We start from the raw sequence: 26,982 nt of genomic DNA, 5'->3' as shown, positions 1-26,982 counted from the left end.
GGCCGGGGGTGCTGGCAGGCGGACGGACTTGCAGGCAATGCAGCCAGGAGGATGGGCAGGTTGGCAGGTTATGGGATGCTCCACCGTTCCACGACCGCCCCCTCCCCGGCCCAGCAGAACAGAGTCCAAGCTGGGGGAGGTGCCAGTGGCGTTTGTGAGCAACACTACCCCCTCCTCGTGGCACCGCCCCCTTCTTCCCCGCCCCCTGGATTCTGAAGCCTGAAGTCATACAATTTGACTTTTCGTTTCTGGAAACCAGGGAGCAGAAATGAAACCGAAACTGAATTGTCTGGGAAATTCGCGATGGGGGCAGGGAGAGCAGGGAGAAGCCAGCCCAGTGGAGAACCCTGAGGCCCCTTTTGCAAGACCAGGGCCGGCCTTCCGATTCCCCATTCATTCATTCCAGGAGCACCAAACCACGCTGTGCCCGGATCGCAAGTGCAGTGGCACCCAGCGTGGGCCTGGGGCTGCCGGTTGACCCGGTCCTCAGCCTGGTAGCAGAGGCCAGGCCAGTGCCACAAGGCCAGGCTCCACTGGGCCCTGCCCGCCCAGGAGCCTGTGGTGTCAGGCATGTAAGTCCACCTGGGCCTGGAGGAGGACAGGTGTGCAAAAGAAAATAACATCTCAGGACCCCCAAACTCCTTCTGCCAAGGGAAACATCAGGCCTGGGAACTGAGCCATCAATGCTGCCATTCTTTTTCCCAAACAGACCCCTGTTGTCAGAGGCGTACCCAGAGCAACTCCATAACCAGGCTGATACCTACTGGGCTGCGTTCCCAGACGGGTAAGGCATTCTAAGTCACAGGGTGAGATAGGAGGTCAGCACAAGGTCATAAAGACCTTGCTCATAAAACAGGTTGCAACAAAGAAGCTGGTCAAAAACTCACCCCAACCAAGATGGCCACAAGAGTGACCGGTGGTGGTCCTCATCTTGACACTCCCACCAGCGTCATGACAGTTTACAAATGCCATGACAACATCAGGAAGTTACCCTATATGGTCTAAAAAGGGAAGGCATGAATAATCCACCCCTTGCTTAGCATATAATCAAGAATAACCATAACAATGGTCAACCAGCAGCCTTCAGGGTTGCTTTGTGGAGTAGCCATTCTCTTACTCCTTTACTTCAGGCAGGGGAGATAAATTTCCCTTTGAGCCTGTGGGCAGAGGGCAGCCTGGCAGAGGGACGGGCATCAACGAAGCCTCTGAGTATGACCTGGGTGCTGAGTTCAGGGATGGCAAGGGAGGACTGAGGCTGGATCAGAAGTTGCCTGGAAGAACAGAGGGCCATTCTCAAAGTATAAGAGTGTGAAACTTATCTGGTAGGAAAAAAAAAGAGTAACTGCTGTTTGTTTAGTAGAGCGCACATCCCCTGCAATTCAGGTGGGAGGTTGTGAGCTTCCTAAGTACAGAAGCTGCCTCTTGATTTCAGCATAGCGAGGAGGTGCTGAAGAGCACAGATTTGGAGAATAATCACCTGGATTGGAGCCATAGCTCTACCAGTATGGAACCCAGCTCCTTAGGCCTCAGTCTTCTCATGGAGAACATGGTGTGATAATCCTACTCCTCTGGGAGGCTGGCTGTTAAGGTGAGTGATTGCACATGAGTCCCTCTAGCTGCTATTACCCGGTGGTCCTTGTTTTTAGAGCTCCCAAGATGATGGCGGGCCGCTTCTAAGATGGCGGCAAGCCTCTTGTTCTCTGACCTGGGGTTCTTGGCCTCACAGATTCCAAGAAATGGAATCTTGGGGCATGCGGTGAGTGTTCTCAATTAGGACCAGCCTGGGCACTTAGCCATGCAGGAACAATGGCGAGCCTTTAGACCGACTAGGAGCAGCAATGGGCGCCTCTCTGGATCAGGAGCACAGGGGACACCCTGCTGGATCTGGAGGGGTGGCGGCAAACAGCAGTGGTGGACGGCAAGCGAAAGCTCAGCTCGAGCCATAACAAACATGACCAAAAGACTGCAGTTGCAAGATTTAATAAAGTGAAAACAGAGCTCCCATAAAATGGGAGGGGACCCAAAGGGGGTTGCTATTGCCGGCTCAAATGCCTGGGTTTATATCCCGATCACTGTCCCTCCCCCTGTGCTCTCAGGCAATAGATGATTGGCTCTTTCTTTACCTCCTGTTTTTGCCTAATTAGCATTTTAGTGAATTCTCTTTACTACCTGATTGGTCGGGTGTGGGCTAAGTTGCAAGCCCCGTGTTTAAAGGTGGACATGGTCACTTTCCCAGCTAGGCTTAGGGATTCTTAGTTGGCCTAGGAAATCCAGCTAGTCCTGTCTCTCTCTGAGACCTAACACATACTACATGCTCAGGAGACAGGAGCTATTATTGTATGACTGCTGAATTACACCCCAAAACAGTCACCTGTGCTCCCCAGGGCCCTGCCATATCATATGCATATTAGAGGCAATGAAGCACCAAAATCTAAGGCCAGGGAGGGACTGGGGTGGGCAAGGGAAGTGCCTAGGGCGTTAAAAACTTCAGGAGGCATTGCACCAACTGGGAGTGAGCTATGTGTGCTCCTTCCTGGGCAGGGTGCCTCACTGCCCTTCCACATCCTGCCCTGGCTAAGGCTGTGCCTCTATCTGATTTTCAGTTGCCTGCAGCTCTTTCTGATTTTGTTTGTGAACAAGGGCCCTTAGGGAAGCTTCCCACTGTTGGAGGCAGCAGCAGCATCACTAAGTGTCTGTTCACAAGTGCCAGCTCTGCTCACACCTACCCTGCATTCCCGAGGCACTGTTCCTGCTTCAGAAAGCATCAGCCCAGCCTGCTCACAGCCCCCCAGGATGTGCTCTTGCCTGGGTTCTTGACCAGGAAGTAACAGGCCTAGAGGGGATGAGTGTGTGTGTGTGTGTGTGTGTGTGTGTGTGTGTGTGTTGAGATGAGGTCATTGCTGATTCCTGGGAGAACTTGTGTTCCCCTTGGATGAACCCCTTGGATGAAGAACCCCTTGGATGGGGTTGCCCAGCCCTAGGAGTGGATCCTGCAAAGCAAAATAGACTTCAGCACAGGGAGCGGGCTGGGGGGCTCCTCCCCAACTTGTAGGTACAGCAGTATTGAATTTGATTCCATCCAGGTTGCCCCTGACCCCAGGACCTAAAGCTGGGGCAGGAAGTCCCATCATGGAAGTCTTTAGCGGGGGCTTATAAGGGACTCTGAGCTGAGCAAAGGAGAATGGAGGTGGGGTGCCAACCGCTCCCAAAGGGAAATGCCATCTCCCACTCAACAGCCAGTTAGCCAGGAATGGGAGCTCCCAAAGGGAGGGCCACCCATGGGTCTGCTTGACTCAGCCCTCCCCAACCCCTTTCACTTGTTGCAGTAAAACTCTATCCAAGGAAGACAAAGAGACCTTTGGAGACCAAAAGAGAACTTTTAATTCGGGCACCCGGGCTCACAGCAGGCTCATGCCCCAAATGATTGCCGACCCCAACAAAGAAAGCAGCTTGCTTATTTGTCCTTTGAGACAGGAAAAACAAGGTAGGATACAGGTTTCAGACAAAGACAGTAAATTACTTAACCTGTGACAATTCTGAGGAAATTGGCGATTTAGTTATCTTGACTAGTCATCCTCTAAGCTGGACAAGGCTGGGGTCCGGAGGCAGGTGATAAGCTTTCGAGATAAGCGTGCATCTGCAACTTGTTAGCAGTGCTGGGAGAGGCTGCTTAAAATTTAAGCCTGTGTCTTACTTCTAAATAGCTTATACTAAATGTTGACTATTACCTATGTTTATTATTTTAAACTTTATTATTACTATTTTATTTTATTTTCCTTCCACACACCTGTTTCCACCCTGGAGAGACCAGATGAGCCAAACTCCAGGGAGGCCTAGAAGTAGGAAAGGAGAAAGATGATATGGGTGTGTCTGATGGAGGGGGAGTGGGCGTCGGAGTGCTGGACGGACTTCAGGACAATAGGGGCACACAATGCCTGGGAATCCCTGCTGGTCCTGGGATCATCCCAGTGAGCCCTGGGCAGGAACTGAAGACCCCCAATTACCAATGCATCTGTTTTCAAAACCGACGGGGGCGGGGGGAGGGCATGCCTAGGTTCAAGGATACGTGCAGGCTTGGATGACTCCGGGCCCTTAGGGAGCCTCTGGAGCACCTGGATCCTCAGACCGGCCGGATGAAACGAGCTCCTGATTCAGCAGGCCTGGGTTCGGGCCCGAGAACCTGCGTCTCCCGCGAGTTCCCGGGAGGCACGCGCTGCCGGTGCGCGGCCGGGAGTTAGGTTTCGTTTCTGAGCCCGGAGCCGCCCTCAGCACGGGGTCTGTGAGTTTCATTTCTTCGCGGGGCGGGGCGGGGCGGGGCTGGGCGCCGGGTAAAAGCGGCGGAGCTAGAGGGGAGGCCGCACTGTCGCACTGCGTAGGGACTGGTGAGTGTCGCTTCTGGGGGCAGCGCCCAGAAACCGCGCTAGGCGCACGGAAACGGGCATTGGGAGAGCGGCTTTCGTGGCGGAGACTAGCACTCCGGAGCACGGGCACGGCGGGGGCATCTTCTCGGCTGCTAGTAACTAATATCATAATAATAATAGCAAGGGCGCTGATGGGCGGGCTCGGAGCACGCCTGATTCTGATTTCCACCAGGCTGCCCAGGCTCCTGATGACTCATCAGACACACCCCCTCTCCCCCAACCCGCGGCTTTCCTGCCGGAGAGGTTGGGAAGGGGTGGGGGACAGGGCTCTGGGGACGTTTCCGAGGGACTCTAGTAAGCGGGAAAGGGCGCCGGGAAAGTTTCAGATCCACGGCTGCGCGGGCCACGAGCCCACCCGAACGCCGACCACCGCTTTCCGTCGACTTTTGTTTCCTGCGAACGCGCCAAAGCAAACCCAAGTCAGAGTGCGGAGGTCGCTGGGGAGGGAAGGTTCAAGGAGTCCTCGCCAATCCTGTTAAATAAAGGGGGTTCCGAGCTGGGCCGAGATGGGGCATGCGCGGGAAGACCGCTGCTCCCTGCTCCCGTGCTGCAGCTGCCCCAGTGGATGCGATGCGTGGGGCCTCCCTGGCGCGTGGGGCCGACGCACCCTCGGGGTCCAGCGTAGTTGGCTGGGATCGTGGAGTGGGGGCGGTGGACGAAGGGAGGCAGGACAGTCCCGGGGGTGGCAGAGGGAGCCCGGGCAGAGCTGAGACCTGCGCCCCCACCCTATCAACACTAACAGCGGGTGACTGCCGAGTTGGGCAATTGGGATGGCCCAAGTTATTTGGTCAAATTTTAAATCACGTTTGTTATTGGGAAGTGGAGTGGAGTGATGCTAACCACGCCTTTACCTCCACCACCACCCCGCCCCCGGTGTCATCAGTCCCAAAGGGGTCCTAAAATGGCTCTGTCATCTTTCAGCCTTGGACCGCAGTTGCCGGCCAGGAATCCCAGCGTCGCCCTCGCTGCCCTGCCGCCCACCTGCTCACCCAGCTCAGGGGCTTTGGTAGGTAGCAGTACATTTGGTCTAAAGTGCAAGATGTTCTCTCTTTTATTCATAACAAATTTAAATGCTAGTGGGGTTTGGGCGAAAAACGCTTTCAGAAGAAAAGGTGAATGTCAGTCATGCAAGAGTTAGTTTTAAAACTAGACTGGATTGGCACATGTATTACCTATGTAGCAAACTTGCACGTTCTGCACATGTACCCCAGAACTTAAAAGTATATGAAAGAAAAAACTAGACTGGATTATGTTGGGAAAGTAGTAGACTCTTGCATCTTAGGTATTTCCTAGAACGTAGGTAGTAGGTGGTGCTTATTAGGGGTGTTGGGAGAGGAAGGGGGCTGAATCCTACCTCCCATCCCTGCTCCTCTATGGGGTCTGAGCTGAGAAAGCGTCCCCACAAGGAGAGAAACCCCCTGGCAACCCTGGATGCCTTCTCCACCCTCACTGCAGGAATTCTGTGGCCACACTGCTGGGAGATCGTTTCTGGGTCTCCAGGCTACAGGAAACTCCCGCTCCCTGAAATCTGGAGTGGAGAAGGCCGCCATCCAGCCACCACCATTCCAAGGGATAGCAGAAATGAAGTGGGCCGTTGGGTTTTTTTTTTTTTTTTTTTTTTTTTTTAATTTGAGACAGGGTCCCACTCTGTTGTCCATGCTGGAATGCAGTGGTGCCATCTCAGCTCACTGCAACCTCCACCTCCCAGGTTCAAGCGATTCTGGTGCCTCAGTCTCCCAAGTAGCTGGGTTTACAGGCACACTTCATGACACCTGGCTAATTTGTATCTTTTTAGTAGAGACAGTGTTTCACCATGTTGGCCAGGCTGGTTTCAAACTCCTGGCCTCAAGAGATCCACCCACCTTGGCTTCCCAAAGTACTGGGATTACAGGCATGAGCCACTGTGCCCAGTCAGATTGATTTTAACCATTAACCAGGTTTCCTCCAGCTGTGTGCTGTCACTTTCCCAAAAGGTTTCAGGATGACCCAGTAGGCAATGAGTGATTCTCAAATTCAGAATGTATTGTGAGAGATTCACACACACAATTGAGCACACATTCACAGTACAATGATTAAAGGGAGTGATTAGGGTAGGGACCCACAGTGGAGGCTCTGGAGGCCAGCCCACTGACAGCCACTCCAGGGAATCGGAAGTCCCTCTCTAGTGCTGGGTGGTGGAGGGAAATCTGTTCCTCCAGGGGCCTCTTCTTGGGCTGCCCAGCTGCCAAAGTCAGGAAGAAGCTTTCAGAAATCTCACCGCCAAGATTCTGAAAATGCTTCAGACATTGCCAGTCCCTTGCTGCTTGTGCGATCCTCCATGGGTATGCGTGCCACCGGGTCCTTATCCAGTGGGGTCTCTGGTGGCGTTGGGCCACAGGAAGTGTTCCCTCATCCCCTTAGTCTACCACACACACGCTTACCACTTTGAAGGAAAACTCCTTTACTAAGAGCGAAAGTGAGAAACATGTATGTTTATTGTTTCTAAAGAAAAAAACCTCCTGTGGGCTTAATGCCACCTAATACGAGTGCCTCCATTTTGAGACATTACAGTCACAAGTCATTATTATATATCATGGGCACAAACTTGCTCTGGGCAGGAATGGAAGGAAGCCCCTGCACGGGGGCAGTTGCTCAGGATGTGAGAAGAGCCTGGTGCATAACCCCATCCATGCCCACCTAACACCTCAGGCTCTGACCAGTGGGGCTGTGCAGTGGCCAGTGGATAGAGGACTGGAAAAGAGAGAGGTGGGAGGCATGTCCAGGCTCCCTGCAGCCTCCTCTGCAAACACAGGGTGGAGCCGAGACATTTTAGGAGCATTTTGGGATGGAGAGCTAGGAGTCACCACCTCTTGGCTCTTCCAAGGCCAGAGCTGGTTTAGTTTGAAGACTGCAGCTGGATGCTGAGCTCCATGGAGGAGTAAGAAACCAGTTTGAACTCCCGAGACTGCCCTGTCTCTGAAATCCAAACTGATGTTCCGAATGATCAGGGAAAGGTACAAACGTTTATGGTTTACAGACAAAACCCATAAGGTTTAGCTTTCAGAGAATCTCAATTGATGAAACAAATTAGGGAAGGGAATCTACTCACCAAGTCCTGTTTCAGCTGATTGAGTGGAGCCCGTGGTCGTGAGGTGCAAGTCCTGGTCTCAACGATGCTCGGTATCTGGCTGCAGAAAGTCCAACTAAGGCAACCATAGCCCAGAAGACTGGCACTCCTGAGAGCCAGATGAAGTGGTGATCTTTGGTATCGAGCCTGGGATGCCCTGGGCACATGAGGTCTTTCCAAAGGCATGGGAGTTTTAGGGAATAAATTTTCAGGTTGTCAGACTCCAGAAGTACCGTTTACAATGGATTGCCTTTTGTAACCATTCCACTCCTAGCTGACAAAAGAGGTGGGCGGATCACGAGGTCAGGAGATTGAGACCATGCTGGCTAACACTGGGAAATCCCATCTCTACTAAAAAAAATACAAAAAATTAGCCGGGCGCGGTGGCGGGCGCCTGTAGTCCCAGCTACTCGGGAGGCTGAGGCAGGAGAATAGCTTGAACCCGGGAGGTGGAGCTTGCAGTGAGCCAAGATGGCGCCACTGCACTCCAGCGTGGTAACAAAGCAAAACTCTGTCTCAAAAAAAAAAAAAAAAAAGGAGTACATCCCTTCCTTCCCATCGAAATCAAACAACGATGCCTGTCCTGGAAGCGTTTAAACCCGGGGAAGGGAGACAGAAAAGGATAGTTTTAAGTATTGGCGTCAGGGATGTGTTCTTTAGCCAAGGCGGCGTGAAGCCGTGGCAGCGCTTCCTGACATGGGCGTTTCTGTGAACTCCAGTGTGACAGGAGAAATGGCGTTGGCTCAGGTGTGCAGCTAGATAGGTTACAGAGCAGGGCGACCAGCAGGGGTGATGAGTGTGTTTTAACCTCTCCCTTCAACCCCCATGATATTGACAAAGATCACGTGGCTCTCGGGGAAGGTTCCCGTGAGGAGAAGCAAGGAGAGCATCCTTACATATTATTGATCCAGGCAGCAGATTTGCAGCAAAGCTCTGTGCTTTATTCATCTGTTAAAATAGTCAAAACATAAGAAAAGGATTCTGGGAAATCGGAATCGGAATCGGCTTCAGACCTCTTGCACTTGCACGGTTCTCAGCCTTGGGAATGGGACTGGGTGGGTGGGTACTCTTGGGTGTTCTGCGGGTTTGGGTCTGTCTTGTATACTTTGCTTGATTTCAAGGAGGTGCAGGAGAACAGCTCAGTGATACCATCTAACTTGTTGACGTTACTTTTATTTGAAGAAACGTATATTGGAGGTAAGTTGGTGCATGCTATTTTCTATAACATTTATTTTGAGTCATAGGAGAAAGATTTTCAGTTACTTCTATCCAAGATTATTAGACACTAAAATTTTGTATTTAGACACTTGTCCTACAACATTTTAAAAATGAATTTCAAATACATGTGTATTTGTAGTGCAGACAAGTATAAGGCAGTCAGTTACATGCTTTCAAGAGTAAAATGAATGACATTTCATTTCCCCCACTTATGAGAGAAAAAGCGTGAAAATATGAAATTGATGATCAAAAGAAAGAGCATAAAAGATTTAGAGCTCACATATTTTTTTAAACTAAAGGTTTGGGTGTCAAATTACCATAATATTTGGATTCCTTTGGCTACACTGGAAACAGTTCTATAACAATTTTATTTTTAAATGTAAAGTTTTTGTTTTTGTTTGTTGTTGTTTTTAAGACAGAGTCTCGCTCTGTCACCCAGGCTGGAATGCAGTGGTGTAATCTCGGCTCACTGCAACCTCCACCTCCCAAGTTCAAGTGATTCTCCTGCCTCAGCCTCCCAAGTAGCTGGGACTACAGGCATGTGCCAGTACTTCAGCTAATTTTTATATTTTTAGTAGAGACAGGGTTTCACTATGTTGGCCAAGCTAGCTTCGAACTCCTGACCTCAGGTGTCCACTCGCCTTGGTCTCCCAGAGTGCTGGGATTACAGGCGTGAGCCACCTCTCCCGGCCTTTAAATGTAAAGTTTTTAATTGTATTACAATTGCATCAGAAATTGTGTCCTTTGTTATCCTATTCAAATTTATACTGAAAACATTTTAGAAGTTCAGCCTAAAATTATGACAGGAGAATACATAGAAAATCTTTTGGGGGACAGAGGCATATTCTTTATTTTTATTTTTTTATTTTAAGACAGCGTCTCGCTCTGTCACCCAGGCTGGAGTCCAGGAGCGTGATCTCAGCTCACTGCAACCTCTGCCTGCCGGATTCAAGCAATTCTTTGCCTCAGCCTCCTGAGTAGTTGGGATTACAGGTGCCCGCCACCATGCCCAGCTAATTTTTTTTGTATTTTTAGTAGAGACGAGTTTCACCATCTTGGCCAGGCTGGTCTTGAACTCCTGACCTCATGATCCACCCACCTCAGCCTCCCAGTGCTGAGATTATAGGCGTGAGCCACGGCACCGGGCCTAGAGGGATATTCTTGAAGCATCTTGAGCGGGGAGGCAGCGTGTGTGTCTTCATCTGACCTCTGCTTCTTTGGGTCCCTCTGTTTCTCTTTCTGTGAATAAAGAGCCAGTGAGCACACACCGTGTCCCAGGCACTCTTCTAGGCTCTTGGGACATCACCAAGAGCAACTAATCAGAGTCCCCGCCCCCAGGGGCCTTCCCTTCTGGTGGTGGGTTTGGTTCCATGGTTGAATACACTCAGCTGCTTATCTGTTGAATAGGCATCTGCTTTATTTTAAGCTTAACTTAGAAAGAAGGAAGATGGTTCTTTCTGAAGTGGACATCGTAAAAGCTGATCCAGCTGCTGCATCCCACCCTCCATTACTGAATGGAGATGCTGACGTGGCCCAGAAAAGTCCGGGCTCGGTAAGTTGCTCTCTGAAAGTCGCTATCCATGTGATGTGAGCCGTGTCCACTCGAGGCTGCCCTTCTCTACAGAGGTGCTGCTGCTGCCCCAGCGATGCCTGCTCTCTCACCTCTTCTGTGCCAGGACGCAGATCCTGACCCTGTACTTGCCAACTTACAACCAAGTGTAGACTCATGCCTTAGCCGACTGTGGGTGGAGGTGCTGCTGGGGTTGGGGCCACTGGCTGAGCTGTTGATGGGTTCATGTAGGAATTGGCCCAGGCCCTGGGTTCAAGGAGCACTAGGTTTGTTTCTCCTGCCCACATCGTGATTCAGTCTCAAGCTACAAACCGTAGGGCATCATTGGGATATTATCTCTGTAGGGAAGCCACGTGGTGCATTTTTTGCCTAGAATCAAGACATATTTTTGGTGGGAGGCAATCATGGCCCCTGGAATCAGTCCAACCTGAGTTGGTCCCGACGCTGACACCCCCAGCTGTGTGATCGTGGGCAGTTATTCCTCCTGTTATAAGCCTGGTTTTCCATATCTAAAATGAGAATAATAGTCTTTGCTTTATATGGCTGTTGAGAGGAGTAAGTTCAGGGAGTGACCGGGCACTCAGAGTGCTCAGTTTCCTGTTACCATGGATCACTGGTCTGTTTCAGGCTGGCTCTGTTTTCCTAGGCAATGTTAAACAATTTTTCAAACAATATTTTAAAAACATTGAATCATTTAGGAAAACACAGAGGACCACCACCTTTCCACCACCCTGATACCACTGTTTACATTTTTCTGCATTTCCCTCCCTCGTGCATCTCTTGTCTGGCTGTAAGAGATGTAATTATGTCAGGGTGTGGGGCAGGAGGAACTCGCCCTCACTCATACTCACCTGCTTTAGAAGCAGCTTGGCCTTTTCCAGTCAAGGAGAACACAGTGTGTCTTGTGATCTGACAGTTTCCACTTCTGGGGATAGACGGTGGTTCTCAAAGTGTGGCCCGCAGACCAGTCCATCAGTATCACCTGGGAAGTTGATTGAAATGCAAATGACCAGCCCCTCCTCCCACTCTCAGACCTGGTGAATTGGACACTCTGGGGCAGCGCCCACCCCCTGTGCTTTACCAGGCTCTCCAGGTGATTCTGCATGCTGGAGTTTGAGAACCATGTGTAAACTCTTGCACATCCCCCTGGGAGCCACCTCCATAGCAGCACTGTTTATAACAGCAGAACCCGGACTCTGTCCACGTGCCTGTCATGGTGGAATGGATCCTGGGAGTGTGGTACGTGTTCATGTAGCAGAATTCTATGCAGTAGTAAAAAGGAATGGAACTAGATTTTCAGGCATCAAAATGGCTGCATCAAATGAACAATGTTGAACCAAAGAATCGAGTAACACAGGAAATACACAAAATGATTCCACTTATATAAAATTCCCAAACAGGCAGCAATAAGCAATACACCATTATGGGAAAAACATATAGGTGGCAAAACTATAAAGAAAAGCAAGGATGTGATGATTGCAAGCCTCAGGATAGAGGGACCCTCTGGAGGTGAGGGTGTAACAGGGTGGAGGTGACCAGGGAGGTGTGTGCAATGTCCTAAGTACTGGGAGTGTTTGTGTTCTTAACCCAAGTGGTTAGTACATGCGTATTTGCTTTATTATGTTTGACACACTTTTGTAAATAAATAGTATAAAGAAATCAAAACAAAAAGTTCCAGAAGACCGAGGCTACTGATGGTATTCATGCATTTGGTAAGGCTGTGGTTCTTAGTCAGGGGCCGTTTTGCTTCCTGGAACTTGTGGCCAGGTCTAGAGACATCTCGGTTGTCACAACTCAGGGTGAATAGTGAATAGAGGCCAGATATTTGGCTAAACCTCCTACAATGTGTAGGGCAGCCCCTGCAACAAAGAATCATCTGACCCCAAATATGAAGAGCTTCTTGTCCTGATATAAAGAAGCTATTCTAGTGAAAACTCATGTCTATGTTGAAGCATGCATAAAAATAGTCATTAAAAAGAAAGAAGTAAAAGATGAGATGATTTTCTCATATCTTCTTCCTGAACCCCAGTCAGCCCACATTTGGAAAATTGTGCCCAGCTGCTGGTAGGTGGGCAGGATGAGTGTGAAGTCTGCTGCTTTCTTTGTTTTTATGCAAGTACTTCACTGTTTTGATTACTTTAACTTTATAGTAATTATGGAAATTAGGTAATGCTAGTCCTCTGACTTTGTTCTTCTTTTTCAAAGTCATTTTGACTAAGAATATTTAGATCATTTATATTTAATGTGACTGATAATATAATTAGGTTTGAGAATATCATCTTACTATTTGTTTTCTATTTATCCCACCTGTTCTTCATTCCCCCTTTCCTCTTTTTCTGCCTTCTGGATTAATTATTTTTTATGCTTCCATCATGTCTCCTTTGTTGTCTTACTAAGTATAACTCTTGGTGTTTATAGTATATATCTTTAATAAGTCAACTTTCAAGTGATAGTCTGTCCCTTCATGTATAGTGTGAGAACCTTAGAATAGTGTACTTCCATCTCTCTGCTCCCAGCCTTCATACCATTTCTATCATGCATCTTACTTTTACATACATCATAAATTCCACAATATTGTTATTATTTATGTTCAAACATTCAATAAAGATAGCAAAGTAATAGGAAAAAGTCTAGTAGTTACCCTCTCTAGTGTAGACTCCTTTGTGTAGGTCTAGATTTCCATTCAGTGTCATTTTCCTCCTACCTGAAGAACTTCTTTAACATTTCCTGTAGTGCAGGTCTACTGGTAATGAATTAGTTAAGCTTTTGGATGGCTAGAAAGGTCTTTGTTTTGCCGTCATTTTTTTAAAAGATATTTTTGCTGGGTGTAGAATTCTAGATTGATGGTGTTTTTCAGTATTTCAAAAATATTGCTTAACTGTCTTCTCACTTATTATTGTTTCCGATAAAATTTACAGCAGATTTCTCATTTGTGTTCCTCTGCTCACACTGTATCATTCTCTGGCTGCTCCTATCATTTTCTCTTTATTACTGGTTTTGAGCAATTTGACCCTCTTAATGGCTTGATGATGTTTATGTTTGCTGTGCTTGATGTTTGTTGAGTTTCTAGGATCTTTGGGTTTATGGTTTTCATTAAGTTTGAGGGAATTGTGTGTATTTCTTTGAATTTTTTTTCGTGTCTCTTGCATTATCTTTTGGGGATTCCAGTAACCTGTGTATTAGACTTATTGAAGTTGGCCGTCTTTAATGGAGGGTATTGGTTTGTTTTCACACTGCTATAAAGAACTGCCTGAAACTGGGTAATTTATAAAGAAAAGAGGTTTAATTGACTCACAATCCAAATGGCTGGGGAGGCCTCAGGAAACTTAGAATCATGGAGGAAGGCATCTCTTCACAAGGAGGCAGGAGAGAGAATGACTGAAGGAGGAACTTGTCAAACACTTATAAAACCATTAGATCTCATGAAAAGTCACTATCATGAGAGCAGCTTGGGGGAAACTTCCCCCACAATCCAATTATGGTCTCTCCCTTCATACGGAGGGATTATGGGGATTACAATTTGAGATGAGATTTGGGTGGGGACACAGAGCCAAACCATATCATGAACATGATCTGCAGGCCATGAAGAATTCTCCATTTTTGCTTCCTCCAGGTGGCTGAGAACAACCTGTGCAGCCAGTACGAGGAGAAGGTGCGCCCCTGCATCGACCTCATCGACTCCCTGCGGGCTCTGGGTGTGGAGCAGGACCTGGCCCTGCCGGCCATCGCCGTCATTGGGGACCAGAGCTCGGGCAAGAGCTCTGTGCTGGAGGCACTATCAGGAGTTGCTCTTCCCAGAGGCAGCGGTAAGAACTTACATTCTATATTAGTCTGCTCAGGTTGCTATAACAAAATACCACAGACGGGGTGGCTTACACAGCAAAAGCTTTTTTTCTCACAGTTCTGGAGACTGGAAGTCCAATATCGTGGTTTAGTTTCTCCTGAGGCCTTTCTCCTTGGCTTGCAGATGGCCACCTCCTCACCGCTCCCCCATGCGGCCTTCTGCACACAAGCATCTCTGCTGTCTCTTCCTCTTCGTAAGGGCATCAGTCATATTGGATTGGGGCCCACCCTAATGACCTCATTTAACCTTAATTACTGCTTTAAAGGCCTTATTTTCAAATACAGTCCCATTAGGGGTTTGGGCTTCAACATAGGAATTTGGAGGGAACACCATTTCATAACACTATCTCTTTGCACATTTTTTTTTCACGTAAGTAATATGTAATCTACAGTTTGAGGAGGATCTGAATAAATGCATTTGGGTCCCCTAGTTCAGAACTAGATCAGTGAGGGCTCAAAGAGTTCAGGCTTGGAATGGGTCTTGCAATACAGGTCAGGCATGGTAGGTGGAATATGGAAGGAGTTTACAGTGGGAGTACAGTGGTAAGGTGGCCTGGTGGAAGCAGGATACTTTCCTAATGGGGGTAGAGTGTGTATGTTGGGAGGATAATGGAAGATGTTCAGATGAGCTTGGGGGGTTTCCCCATGTGGTCTACCACCTGAGCTGATGGCAGAACACTGGGATGAGGCAGGAAGCCAAGACTGGTGGCTTTCAAGCGTTAGTGAGCAAAAACTCACCTGGGTTACGTATTCAGAATGCATGTTCTTGAGGTCACCCAGACACAGTGCGATGTCCCCACATACCAGAGGGTAAGACCAGAAAGTTTCCAGTTTTAAATGTCTCTCCAGATGAGTGTATAAAAGTTTGAGAACCATGGGCCTAAGGCACTATGTAGGTCTTTTAAGAGCAAAGTGGAGCACTGATGTGCGCGTGGCCTCCTAGGGATCGTGACTAGATGCCCGCTGGTGCTGAAACTGAAGAAACTTGTGAACGAAGACGAGTGGAGAGGGAAGGTCAGTTACCAGGACTACGAGATTGAGATTTTGGATGCTTCAGAGGTAGAAAAGGAAATTAATAAAGGTGAGTACCCCCGTTTGGATGCCTGGTCAAGCCTTCTGACATGCCTGGGGTAACTGTTTATACTCCCACTTCCCTGGGCCTGTGCTGTTTCCTTAGGACCCCTTTCTCCTGCACATCAGGCCCCAGTTCCTTCTACTTCTTTTACCTCATTATGACCAGCATGCTTGGATATCAGCATCTGATAGCAATAATTTATTTCTGGCCGGGCACAGTGGCTTGTGCTTGTAATCCCAGCTCTTTGGGAGGCTGACGCAGGAGGATTGCTTGAGCCTAGGCGTTCGAGACCAGCCAGGGCAACATAGTGAGACCCTGTCTCTTAAATTAAAATAGGCTGGGTGCGGTGGCTCAAGCCTGTAATCCCAGAACTTTGGGAAGCCAAGACGGACGGATCACGAGGTCAGGAGTTTGAGACCATCCTGGCTAACATGGTGAAACCCTGTCTCTACTAAAAAATACAAAAAAAAGCTAGCCGGGCGAGGTGGCTGGCGCCTGTAGTCCCAGCTACTCGGGAGGCTGAGGCAGGAGAATGGCGTAAACCTGGGAGGTGGAGCTTGCAGTGAGCTGGGATCCGGCCACTGCATTCCAGCCTGGGCAACAGAGTGAGACTCTGTCTCAAAAAAAAAAAAAAAAATTAAAATAGCTGGGCGTGGTGGCATGCACCCGTGGTCCCAGCTATTCTCAGGAAGCTGAGCTGGAAGAGTTGCTTGAGCCTGGGAAGTCAAGGCTGCAGTGAGCTGTGATCTTGCCACAGCACTCTAGCCTGGCAACAGAGTGAGACCCTGTCTCAAAAACACATCTATTGCTTAATATGTGAGTATCTAGAATAATGTGAATTTTGAAATGTAAAACTTGTCCCCAAATACGGACGATCTGTCCCTTAATCAAGGGCTTCCCTACTTAGATCTGGCAGAAGAGGAGCCAGATGTGAGGGTGAGGGAGCTCCTCCCCTTCTTCCTTTGTGCAAAGAGCTCTACACTGTGGACGGGATCGTCACTGAACCCCACTCAGAACCAGCACCCTTTTCCTAAGAAAGGGGAGTGCCTGGGTCTGCATAATCCTAGCTTAGGCTAACTCATGGCAGGCCTCCATAAATGCAAACCACAATGATCAATTTGAAGTTGTCTGCAAGGGGAAACAACACCAGCAGTGTAGATAGGGCAGAGTAGCTGACAAAGAGCAGCCACTGTGAGATGCACGGATAACATCTTCCTCTTGACCTTTCTGTTTTTCTAGCATGTCACATGATTAAGTTTCATTCACACTGGGAAGGTACTGAAGTGACATGAACTGATGCCCAGCAGTAGGAAGGGACAAGTTTAGCATTTATAAAGATGGAGCATTAATCACATTTGTTGACTGTTTACAGAAAGATAAATAATGTTATTGACAAACCATGATTTTGAATTAGTTGGGATTAGGTTGGCTGCCTGCAGCAGAACACTCAAAATAACTGTGTGTGTTAGTCAGCCCTTGGTGTAAAACCCATCTTAAAACTAATGGCTTAACCACTTTGATTTCTCATGATTTGATGGACCAGCTATCTCTGGACTAGCTGGGTTGGGGCTGGTGGTCCAGGATGGCCCTTGGCTGGAGTGACCAGACCTTCTGTCTGTGTGGTCTCTCCCCTCCAGAAGGCTAAGCTGGACTTCTCAATTTGAGTGGAGGGGTTCCTAGCAGCAAAAGAGGGCAAGACCCAGCATCTAACACCTTTCAGTCTCTCCTGGCGTCGCACTGTGTAACATTCCCTTAGCCAGATAAAGTCAAGTGGCCAAGCCCAATTTCAAGGGACAGATTCTCTCTCTCCATGGAAGTGACAAAGGCACCCTGTGAAGTAGCGTGCATACAGGGATGGAAGGGAATGTGGATGCCATTGTGCCAGCAAGTTGCTAACACAGTGGTCTAAACAATGTAGAAGCTTTCTGTCCCTCTCATATAAGTCTGAAGGGGGGACAGACCAGAGCTGACTGGGGATTCCAGTGTCAGGAACCAAGACTTATTCTGATCCCATTTCTTCATTGGGTGTGGCCTCTGTTTCCAAGGCCCCCCCACTGCTGTGACTTAGTCAGCAAATCCACTTTGAAGCCAGCTGGACCATGGCAAGGGGCATATCTCCGCCTTCATAAGCACACTTTCTGGAAGTTGCACATAACATTTTCACATGGCCACTGGCCAGAACCCGATCTCATGACCACATGGCAGGTACGTGGATATTGGGGGAACAATTAGTGGACCATAACCACTGTTATTTCCTAAGTTCTAAATTGATATCAAACATCCCAAAAAGACATTCTAGATGTAGAAAAGAGGAAAGTGGTATTAGCCAACAATTTGCTGAAACAAATTCCTATCCTAAAATTCATTAAGGAGGAAGGAGCAAAATAAAATCTTATTGGGATGTTAACAGCCAGTGCTTATCTTAGCTAAAATAAGTACATTTCCCCATATGGTTTTCCAGTTTATATTTTAGGAATTTCCATATATTTTTGTTTTTATTTTGCTTGGTTGCTGATTTCCTGCTGACATCAATGAGAAGGATTTAGGAATGCTACCAGGAAGAGCTTCTGGCCTCAGCCCAGCTTTGGACTGGTCTAAGTGGGTGTCACTCATGGTGATATTCTCACAAAGTCTCTCTACACACAGTGCTGGCCAACAGCAGGGAAAATATTGAGTTATCCTTTGTGATCTCTTTCGTCCCAATCACAGGAAATTGAACCTGCTCCAAATACGCTTTTATCCATGACTCACAGAGAGGAGAAGATGCTTTCAGAGTATTCACTGTCATGAGATCCTTTCATCTTAAGCTCTGGGTTTAACTTTCCCTGCTTCTTCTCTAGCCCAGAATACCATCGCCGGGGAAGGAATGGGAATCAGTCATGAGCTAATTACCCTGGAGATCAGCGCCCGAGATGTCCCAGATCTGACTCTAATAGACCTTCCTGGGATAACCAGAGTGGCTGTGGGCAATCAGCCTGCTGACATTGGGTATAAGGTCAGACTTCAGACCCATTCTGACCTTGGCATTGGTGTGGGGATGGGGGGTGTGTGGGAGGGGTGGGAGGAGAAAGGGGGTACTGTATTAGAGTAACCATGAGTCCAGAGCTGAGTTGGTATTTGGAGGTGTGAGTGGGGAATTCAGAGAGCCCATTGGTCATTCTCTTCTGTCAAGTTGAATGGAAGCTTCTTTGGAGAAAGTGAGGCCAATGGGCCCATTGGAAACATCTTCTATGTATTTGTTCTATGTTTTATGCAATGTCATATCTAAAGTGCTGTGTATTAGGAAGGGGTCTTATGTGGGAAGAGAGCATTAAAAAGAAGTATAATGGGCCACACACAGTGGCTCACTCCTATAATCCCAGCACTTTGAGAGGCTGAGGCAGGAGGATTCCTTGAGCCCAAGAGTTTGACAGAAACCCGAACAACATAGTGAAGGACCCCCTTCTCTATAAAAGAAAGGTTAAAAAATTAGCCAGGTATAGTGGCGTGTACCTGTCAACTACTGGGAGGACTGCTGGAACCAGGGAGGCTGTGATGAGCCATGATTGTGTCACTGGACTCCAGCCTGGGCAACAGAGCAAGAACTTGTCTCAAAACAAAAACAAAACAAACAAGCAAGAAAGAAATAGGTATAATGATAGTTTAGTATCAGTGAATCTTACTTTACAGATTAAAGAGTTAGGGGTGAAGTGGGGTTTTTTGGCCACCGTTTTTCATTGTGACCATCAGATCTAAGTTCTTGGGGGTTAATTACGTGAAACCTCATGGTTTTTCCTGAGCCTACAGCTCTGTTTCTGCCCAGATAATTTATTTTCTCATAATTCCAGCTTGGTAGGTACCTCCAGGGTTGCGTTTTGTGGGTTCATTTCTCCAAAGTTACTTCTTTTGGGGGAAATACCCCTGGGACTCTCAGGGCCTGAAGCAAGTACAAGGTCAGGAGCTGTCTCACCTCTCAGTTGCCTTTGCCATACTCATGAGTCACCTCTTCTCATTTCCTTGCAGATCAAGACACTCATCAGGAAGTACATCCAGAGGCAGGAGACGATCAACCTGGTGGTGGTCCCCAGTAATGTGGACATCGCCACCACAGAGGCGCTGAGCATGGCCCAGGAGGTGGACCCCGAGGGAGACAGGACCATCGGTGAGAATGGGGAAGCCTGACTGTGCTCAGTGGTCTGCCAGTGGGCAAGTGTCCCTCCAGTCTCCATGGGCTTTGCTCAGTGGGGACCTGCCTCCACTAAGACCTGCTATGGGGGCAGGTTTGGTGCCCACCAAGGCCAAGCAAAATGAGCTGCTTTTGACTTTCACTGGCTAGGTTAGCTTGTAACCCTTATCTACTTGCTCAGAAAGGCACAGTGGGCTCGGAAGCAGGGCAAACTCAGGAACACATGGTATTCATCAAGCATGTGTTTGAGATGGGACGTCCGTAACTCAAGGGACAAACAAAACGTGGCGTGTTCTACAGCGGACCTGGGTGAAGGAGCTTGGGGAGAGCCACACACTGTTCTGGGAGGCATTCCTGCCTTCATGCGGCTTGCCATGGAGTTCTTTTCTGGAGCGGGGCTCCACTGGCCCCATGGTTCTGCAGGGCCCATGGCCTGCCCTCAGGCAAGGATGGGAGGAAACCCTGGGAGACTGGGGGCGTGAGCGGTTGTTCGTTCACCTCTGCGTCGTGACTGGGCACGTTCTCTCCCCAAATACATCTGGCTCGCAGGAATCTTGACGAAGCCTGATCTGGTGGACAAAGGAACTGAAGACAAGGTTGTGGATGTGGTGCGGAACCTCGTGTTCCACCTGAAGAAGGGCTACATGATCGTCAAGTGCCGCGGCCAGCAGGAGATCCAGGACCAGCTGAGCCTGTCTGAAGCCCTGCAGAGAGAGAAGATCTTCTTTGAGGACCACCCACATTTCAGGTGCGCTAGCCTGGGTTTCATCACGGATCAGTCCAAGCCCAGGATGTCAGGCCTTCCTGGGGAAAGTGGCAGTCATCCCACAGATGTGTGGAGTGTGTGTGTGTGACTATGCTTGTTCCCCAACGAGGACTATGGAATTCAGCTAGAAGAATAGAAAGGGGATTACAAAATACTGCCAAAAAAAAACACTAAAAACCAATCAAAATGAAAATAGGGAGAAAACAATGTACAATAATTTAAATAGTGTGGTGCTAGAACCATATTTTATAAAAACATGAATAGAAAAAAAGTAGAAAGCCCAGAAATAGACCTGGATGAATATATTTGATACATGATAAGCGCAGCATTTCAAATCAAATAGTGGACTATATCAGCTTGATTATCTATTAATGGTGTTGGGCTAATTAATATTTGGGAAAAAAATTAAAAAACTGCCCTTACTTACCTCATTATACCAAAATAGTTAAAGTTTAAAGTCAAATATTAAAAGGAAGCAATAAGCATCCCAGAAGAAAAGGTAGGTGAATAGTTTATAAGGCCTTTCTATCCCTCCTGCCAAAAGTGACATTTTTTAAAAGGAAAATACTGATAAATTGGTAAGATTTAAAATGATGGGACTATGTAGAGTTGTAAACATTCTTGTATTCAGTTCTCTCAGAAGCCTACAGAGAGCCATTACTCAGAATTCCAGAAATATCAGAAACTTACATGCTGTTCTGTATATTCACAATAGCCAAAAGATGAAGATGACTCAGTGTCATTGATGGACGGATGCAGAAAGCAATGTGGTCTGTACAAAAACGTGGAATACTTTCAGCCTTAGAAAGGGAAGGACATTCCGACACATGCTACAACATGGATGAAGCTTGAGAACATTCTACTAAGTGTAAAAGAACCCAGTCATAAGAGGACACATACTTTCTGATTCCACTTAGCTGAGGTCCCTGGAGTAGTAAGATTCATAGAGACAGAAAGAATGGTGGGTGCCAGGGGCTGGGAGAGAGAGAACGGGGAGGTAGCGTTTAATGGGGCCATTGTTTCAGTGTGGGAATATGAAACGTTCTGAAGACAGTGGTGACGGTGGCATAATAGTGCGAACGTATTTAATGCCACTCAAGTGTACTCTTAAAGATGGTTAAACGGTCAATTTTACGTTATATGTGTTTTACCACAATCTAGAAAATTGACAGAAACGGAAGCTCAGGTATGAGTATACTCTCACAAAAAGGCACAGAAACTCATGTTTCGCTGCTTGCTTCCTTTATCCTAAAATGTCCTATAAAATGTGAGAAACCCTGTCATAACTCACCCTGGGAGCATAAATTTGGATCGGGTTAGAAGATGCTCGACTTCCTTCCTCCAGGCAGCCCATGTTTTAAGTTTTTATCTTGGACAAGATATTTTGTGTCTCTTCTCCTCAGTGTTCTGCTACCCATTTATCTCAGTATGCTTCAATGTATTGGTATGAAGATATGTATCATTATGATTACCTACACATATTACACATAGAAGGGGATATGTGTTATATAAACGTGTCTGTACATGCCTGTGTAGTTTTGTGGTGACCAAGTCTATAGTCAAATACCATGATACACATTTATTATATCAGCTGGAAGGGCTCATTCCATATCATTGTTGAAATATCCTAGATTGCTAAAATTCAGTCATAATCCTATTCAATCCAATTCTGAGTATTTGTTGGGTACCAGTTGCAAGACATTGCATCCAGTTGTAAACAACTGAAATTCGCCTTGACTTTTCCCAACAGCAGAAGGCAGACATGCCTCTGGCTACATCAAGGTGGAAATCGATCCTGTGTTCTCTTCTAGGGATCTGCTGGAGGAAGGAAAGGCCACGGTTCCCTGCCTGGCAGAGAAACTTACCAGCGAGCTCATCGCACACATCTGTGTAAGCACGGGCAGAGCTGTGGGTTCTTGAAAAGAATACTACGAACACAGAGCTGAACCTTGCTGGCTTCTTTCTTTTTTTTTTTTTTTTTTTTTTTTTTTTGAGAGAGGGTTTCCGCTCTGTCGCCCAGGCTGGAATGCAGTGGCTCGATCTCAGCTCACTGCAAGCTCCGCCTCCCGGGTTTACGCCATTCTCCTGCCTCAGCCTCCCAAGTAGCTGGGACTACAGGCGCCCGCCACCTCGCCCGGCTAATTTTTTATTTTTTAGTAGAGACGGGGTTTCACCGGGTTAGCCAGGATGGTCTCGATCTCCTGACCTCGTGATCCGCCCGTCTCAGCCTCCCAAAGTGCTAGGATTACAGGCTTGAGCCACCCTGCCCAGCCCTTGCTGGCTTCTTAAACATCGCTGTACACACAGATCTTCTGAGGATCTTGTTGAGATGCAGATTCAGATTCTGTGGGTCTGGAGTAGGGCCTAGGATTCTGCATTTCCAGCAAGCCCCCAGACGATGCGGATACTGCTTTTCAGGGGACCACAGTCTGGGGGGGATGCTGACGGACTATTTCTACTGGGCCAAGATAAAAATTAAAATCTTACGCACAAGCTACTAACTCTTCCTTTCCCATTGACAACCACTATTATAATGTCTTAGTCATTCTAATGAACGTATTTTTTAACTTCAAAAAGCTTTGTTAAAGCTCTGTGGTTCTTTTTAAAAATCTGCCTGAATGTAGTCTCTTCCTTTTTCAAATTTTCTTTTTCTTTTTTTTTTTTTTTTTTTCTTTTTTGAGACAGAGTCTCTCTCTGTTGCCCAGGCTGGAGTGCAGTGGTGTGATCTCGGCTCACTGCAACTTCTACCTCCTGGGTTCAAGCCATTCTCCTACCTCAGCCTTCTGAGTAGCTGGGATTACAGGTGCACACCACCATGCCCAGCTGATTTTTGTGTTTTTAGTAGAGTCAGGGTTTCGCCATGTTGGGCAGGCTGGCCTTTTTCAAATTTTCAACTCAGCACCAGAGTGCAAGGTCTTCCACGTGGTCCCCAGGAATGTGGGTGCAGAATGGGGTTGTTTTCCAGCTGACTGTGATGAGCGCAGAGCTCTTTGGGGTCCCATTGTGTGCAGAAAAGGGATGCTTCCTTATTAGATTCCCCACCTCGAGCAAGCCCAGGGGGGTTTTTTGCCATTGCACCAAGTCAGGCTCGTAGGTTCATGTTTGAGTTGTCTTACCTAGACAGATGCCCTTGTGGCTGAGATAGGCTCCATTGCTGCCTCCTTCTTGAGCCTCCTCCATGGCCACTGTTACTGGGGCTGACATCTGAGTACCCCTCACTAACTCGTCAGTCCACCGATACATTTTAAAGGTATGGCTTTCACATGTCAGCTGGCATTTTTAGATGTTTGCTATGGAAGTGTGAGCCAGCATATGGTGTCAACCGTATTGTTAAAAACATAAGTCTCTGATCACTGTTTATTGATTGCAAACAACATAAAAGTTGTTGAATCTCCAATTGCTCCAAATGCCACTTCTTCAGAACCTACTAAACAAGTGGGTCTCTCCAGTCTCCCTCCAGAGAGTTTACCTAATTCGACGACAGGAGGAACTGCCCCTGGGTCACTCTACCAGGGCCCAGCACACATGCACAGTGGGTGCCTCATTGCTGCTTATGAGGCTGCTGTCATAGGAGTGGGGAAGGGGGAAGACCTGGGCAGAAAACAGTGCCCCTAGCGTGTGTCCTCCTGCCCCCCAGGTCTGGAAAAGCTTCCTTTTAGAGGAAGCCAGGAAGTCAGACGGCCCACACAGCTCCTATATAGAGGGAGACCCAGCACCTCCTTTTCATTCCCTGTTCATCTTTATCAATTCCCATTATTTTCTCTCCATTTTCCTCAGAAATCTCTGCCGCTGTTAGAAAATCAAATCAAGGAGAGTCACCAGGGAATAACAGAGGAGCTACAAAAGTATGGTGTCGACATACCGGAAGATGACACTGAAAAAATGTTCTTTCTGATAGACGTGAGTGTTGCCAGCTGCATGGAGCTGGAGAAGCACATGTCATGGTCAAAAAAGGGACCCTGGGCCTTATGCACTTCCTTCTTCACTCCCCCAAGGCTGATCCAAAGACGTCTGGCCCGTAGCACTCAAAGGGTGGACAGGGCTGAGGAAGGCAGGGCAGGGGGTGCCGGTGTGCGGGGGGCCGTCAGCAGTGAGGGATGCTCAGGCTGCATTGTGCCTGCTCTGTCATGATCATTGCCCAGATCCTTAAGGCAGTAAGGGGTGGGAAAGGATTTTCTGGTGCCAAAACCTCTGTTTTCCTCTGATCCACAGTGTCCCATAAGGAAGCAAAGAATGATTCCCCACCCTCCACACAGGCACGGCCTCCAAACGACCTTGACCTTGGATTTGAAGTCTATCCGCTTATACTGATGTTTTTCTTCTTGACAGAAAATTAATGCCTTTAATCAGGACATCACTGCTCTCATACAAGGGGAGGAAACTGTAGGGGAAGAAGACAGCCGACTGTTTACCAGACTCCGACGTGAATTCCACAAATGGGATATCATAATTGAAAACAATTTGCAAGAAGGTGAGTGTCTCAGTCCCTTCTTTGAGCTGCTACAACCAAATACCTGAGACTGGGTCATTTATAAACAGTAGAAACTTACTGCTCATTGTTCTGGAGGCAAGAAATCCATTCTTAAGGAATCAGGAAATCTGGTGTCTGGTGAGAGCCTGTTCCCTGCTTCAAAGATGGCACCTTCTAGCTGTGTCCTCTCATGGGATAAGGGACAAACAAGCTTCCCCAGACCTTTTTTTTTACAGAGATGCCAGAGGCATACCTCAGAGAGATTGTGGGTTCAGTTCCAGACAAAAGAAATATTGCAATAATGCAAGTCACATAAACTTCTTGGTTTCTGGTGCATAAATAGTTCGTTTATGCCATACTGTAGTCTACTAAGTGTGTAATAACATTAGGCCTAAAAAATATGTACGGACCTTAGTTTAAAACACCTTATTGCTAAAAAATTGCTGATAAACAAAAAGTAACGTGCTACTGGAAAAAGTGGTGCTGATTTGCTTGACATGGGGTTGCCACCGACCTTCAATTGCAAAAAATACAGTATCTGAAGTGCCTGGAATCCCATTCGTGAGGGCAGAGCGCTCATAACCCAATCCTTCCTAAAGATCTCCTCTGTTGATACCATCACACTGAGGATTGAGTTTTAACATAGGAATTTTTAGGGGACACCAACATGTAGACCATAGCAATGAGTCGATAGCGTGGTGAGCCTGATACGTTGGCTTAAGACAGAGGAGAGTGGGGGGCAGTGGGGGAGGATGGTCAGGATAAGGAGCTGGTGACAACTAAAGCCACATTTGCTCTCTTCTATACCACTGAACCCAAGTGACCATCCGCTGATGAATCGGTAAACTAACTGGCATGTGTCTGTGTGTAGCAGTTGGCTCTGGCTGCCATAACAAAGTCCCACAGACTTGGTGGGGGCTTAAACAGTAGAAATTTATTTTCTTACAATTCTGAAGGCTGGAAGTCCAAGATCAAAGTGTTGGTGGAGTTGGTTCCTTCTCAGGCCTCTCTCCTTGCCTTGCACATGGCGTCTTCTTGCTAGGTCCTCGTGGGGTTGTCCCTCTGTGTGTGTCTGTGTCCTCATCTTCTCCTACAAGGACACTAGGCAGATGGGATGAGGGCTCACCCTAGTAACCTGATTTCAATTTAATTACCTCTTTGCCTGTCTCCAAACACAGTAAGATTCTGAGTTTCTGAGGGTTAGGACTTCAGCATAGGAATTTGAAGAGGTCACAACTCAAACTCAGCCCATAACACCAAGCCCTGGAATATTTCCAGCCGCAGACAGGCACAGAGCGCTGGTCCTCAACACCCCATGGATGAACCTTGAAAACATCATGCTGAGTGAAAGAAGCCAGCCACAAAGGCCACATATCATATTCTTTGATTCCATTGATAGAAAATGGCTAGAGTGGGCAAACCCGGACAGGCGTAAAGCAGAATAGTAGCTGCTAGGGGCTGGGGAGGGAAAAGTGGGAAGTGGTCACTGATGGGTGATGGGTGTGGGGTTTGGGAGTTATGTCTGGGGATGGTTGCACAACTTGGTGAATATACTAAAATTCACTCACACATACACTTTTTTTTTCTTTTTCTTTTTCTTTGGAGACAGGGTCTTGCTGTGTCACCCAGGCTGGGGTGCAGTGGCTCAGTCTCGGCTCACTGCACCCTCTGCCTCCCGGGTTCAAGTGATTCTGCTGCTTCAGCCTCCGCCTCCCTAGTAGCTGGGATTACAGGCACCTGCCACCACACCTGGCTAATTTTTGTATTTTTAGTAGAGATGGGGTTTTACTGTGTTGGCCAGTCTGTTCTTGACCTCCTGACCACAGGTGATCCACCAGCCTCAGCCTCCCAAAGTGCTGGGATTATGAGCGTGAATCACCGCGCCTGGCCTGAACCATATACTTTCAATAGAGTGAATTTTATACTATATAAATGATATCTCAGTAAGAAACATCCTGACTGAAAAAGGGTACTGGATTACCATTCAAAAAGGAACTCAAACCCTCTGAACTTCTGATGGGGCTGACTCTCTCTAGTGTGGACTGTTGGGAGTACAAACAATTCCAAAAGTTTAAAGAAAAATGCAGCATCTTACACAGTGAACAGTGCTACTGTATCACATTCATACAAGTTGATGTACCTGGTTTACTCTGTTATCCCATTTGACTTGTAAACACTTTCTACACATGAATATATGATATATTGTTAATTCCAGACAGTGTTCATGCTCATTTCTAATGGGCATGCAGTTGAGGGCAAGGAATGTGTTATGGTACAATTTCTTTGGTAAAACTAAAATTAGGTTCACAACAGTCCATACTCGAGTACGTTTTTAAGAAGGGGTCTT

General features: G+C 47.6%; 1 protein-coding gene across 7 annotated transcripts in view; it reads left to right on the top strand.

The window, feature by feature from the left end:
* Positions 1-1,445: 1,445 nt before the first annotated feature.
* Positions 1,446-26,982, top strand: part of MX1 (MX dynamin like GTPase 1) — a 38,593-nt gene continuing 13,056 nt past the window's right edge. Inside the window, exons 1-12 of one of the 7 annotated variants that reach the window (XM_023191852.2) lie at positions 1,446-1,588; positions 5,343-5,427; positions 8,649-8,724; positions 10,172-10,297; positions 13,929-14,121; positions 15,102-15,239; positions 18,074-18,228; positions 19,236-19,374; positions 19,948-20,146; positions 21,976-22,054; positions 23,942-24,064; positions 24,494-24,635. In XM_023191852.2, coding sequence (XP_023047620.1) covers positions 10,193-10,297; positions 13,929-14,121; positions 15,102-15,239; positions 18,074-18,228; positions 19,236-19,374; positions 19,948-20,146; positions 21,976-22,054; positions 23,942-24,064; positions 24,494-24,635 — 1,273 coding nt within the window. In that variant the 5' untranslated portion in view covers positions 1,446-1,588; positions 5,343-5,427; positions 8,649-8,724; positions 10,172-10,192. Of the gene's footprint in view, positions 1,589-4,323; positions 4,383-4,425; positions 4,517-5,342; positions 5,428-8,648; positions 8,725-10,171; positions 10,298-13,928; positions 14,122-15,101; positions 15,240-18,073; positions 18,229-19,235; positions 19,375-19,947; positions 20,147-21,975; positions 22,055-23,941; positions 24,065-24,493; positions 24,636-26,982 lie in introns of those variants that run through there. The other 6 variants (XM_023191875.2, XM_023191838.1, XM_023191847.3 and 3 more) reach the window with 6 other exon arrangements.

Source organism: Piliocolobus tephrosceles, chromosome 19 (genome assembly GCF_002776525.5).
Source record: "Piliocolobus tephrosceles isolate RC106 chromosome 19, ASM277652v3, whole genome shotgun sequence".
In the NCBI taxonomy this organism is placed as follows: domain Eukaryota; kingdom Metazoa; phylum Chordata; class Mammalia; order Primates; family Cercopithecidae; genus Piliocolobus; species Piliocolobus tephrosceles.
This window is presented reverse-complemented; position numbering and strand designations above follow the sequence as displayed.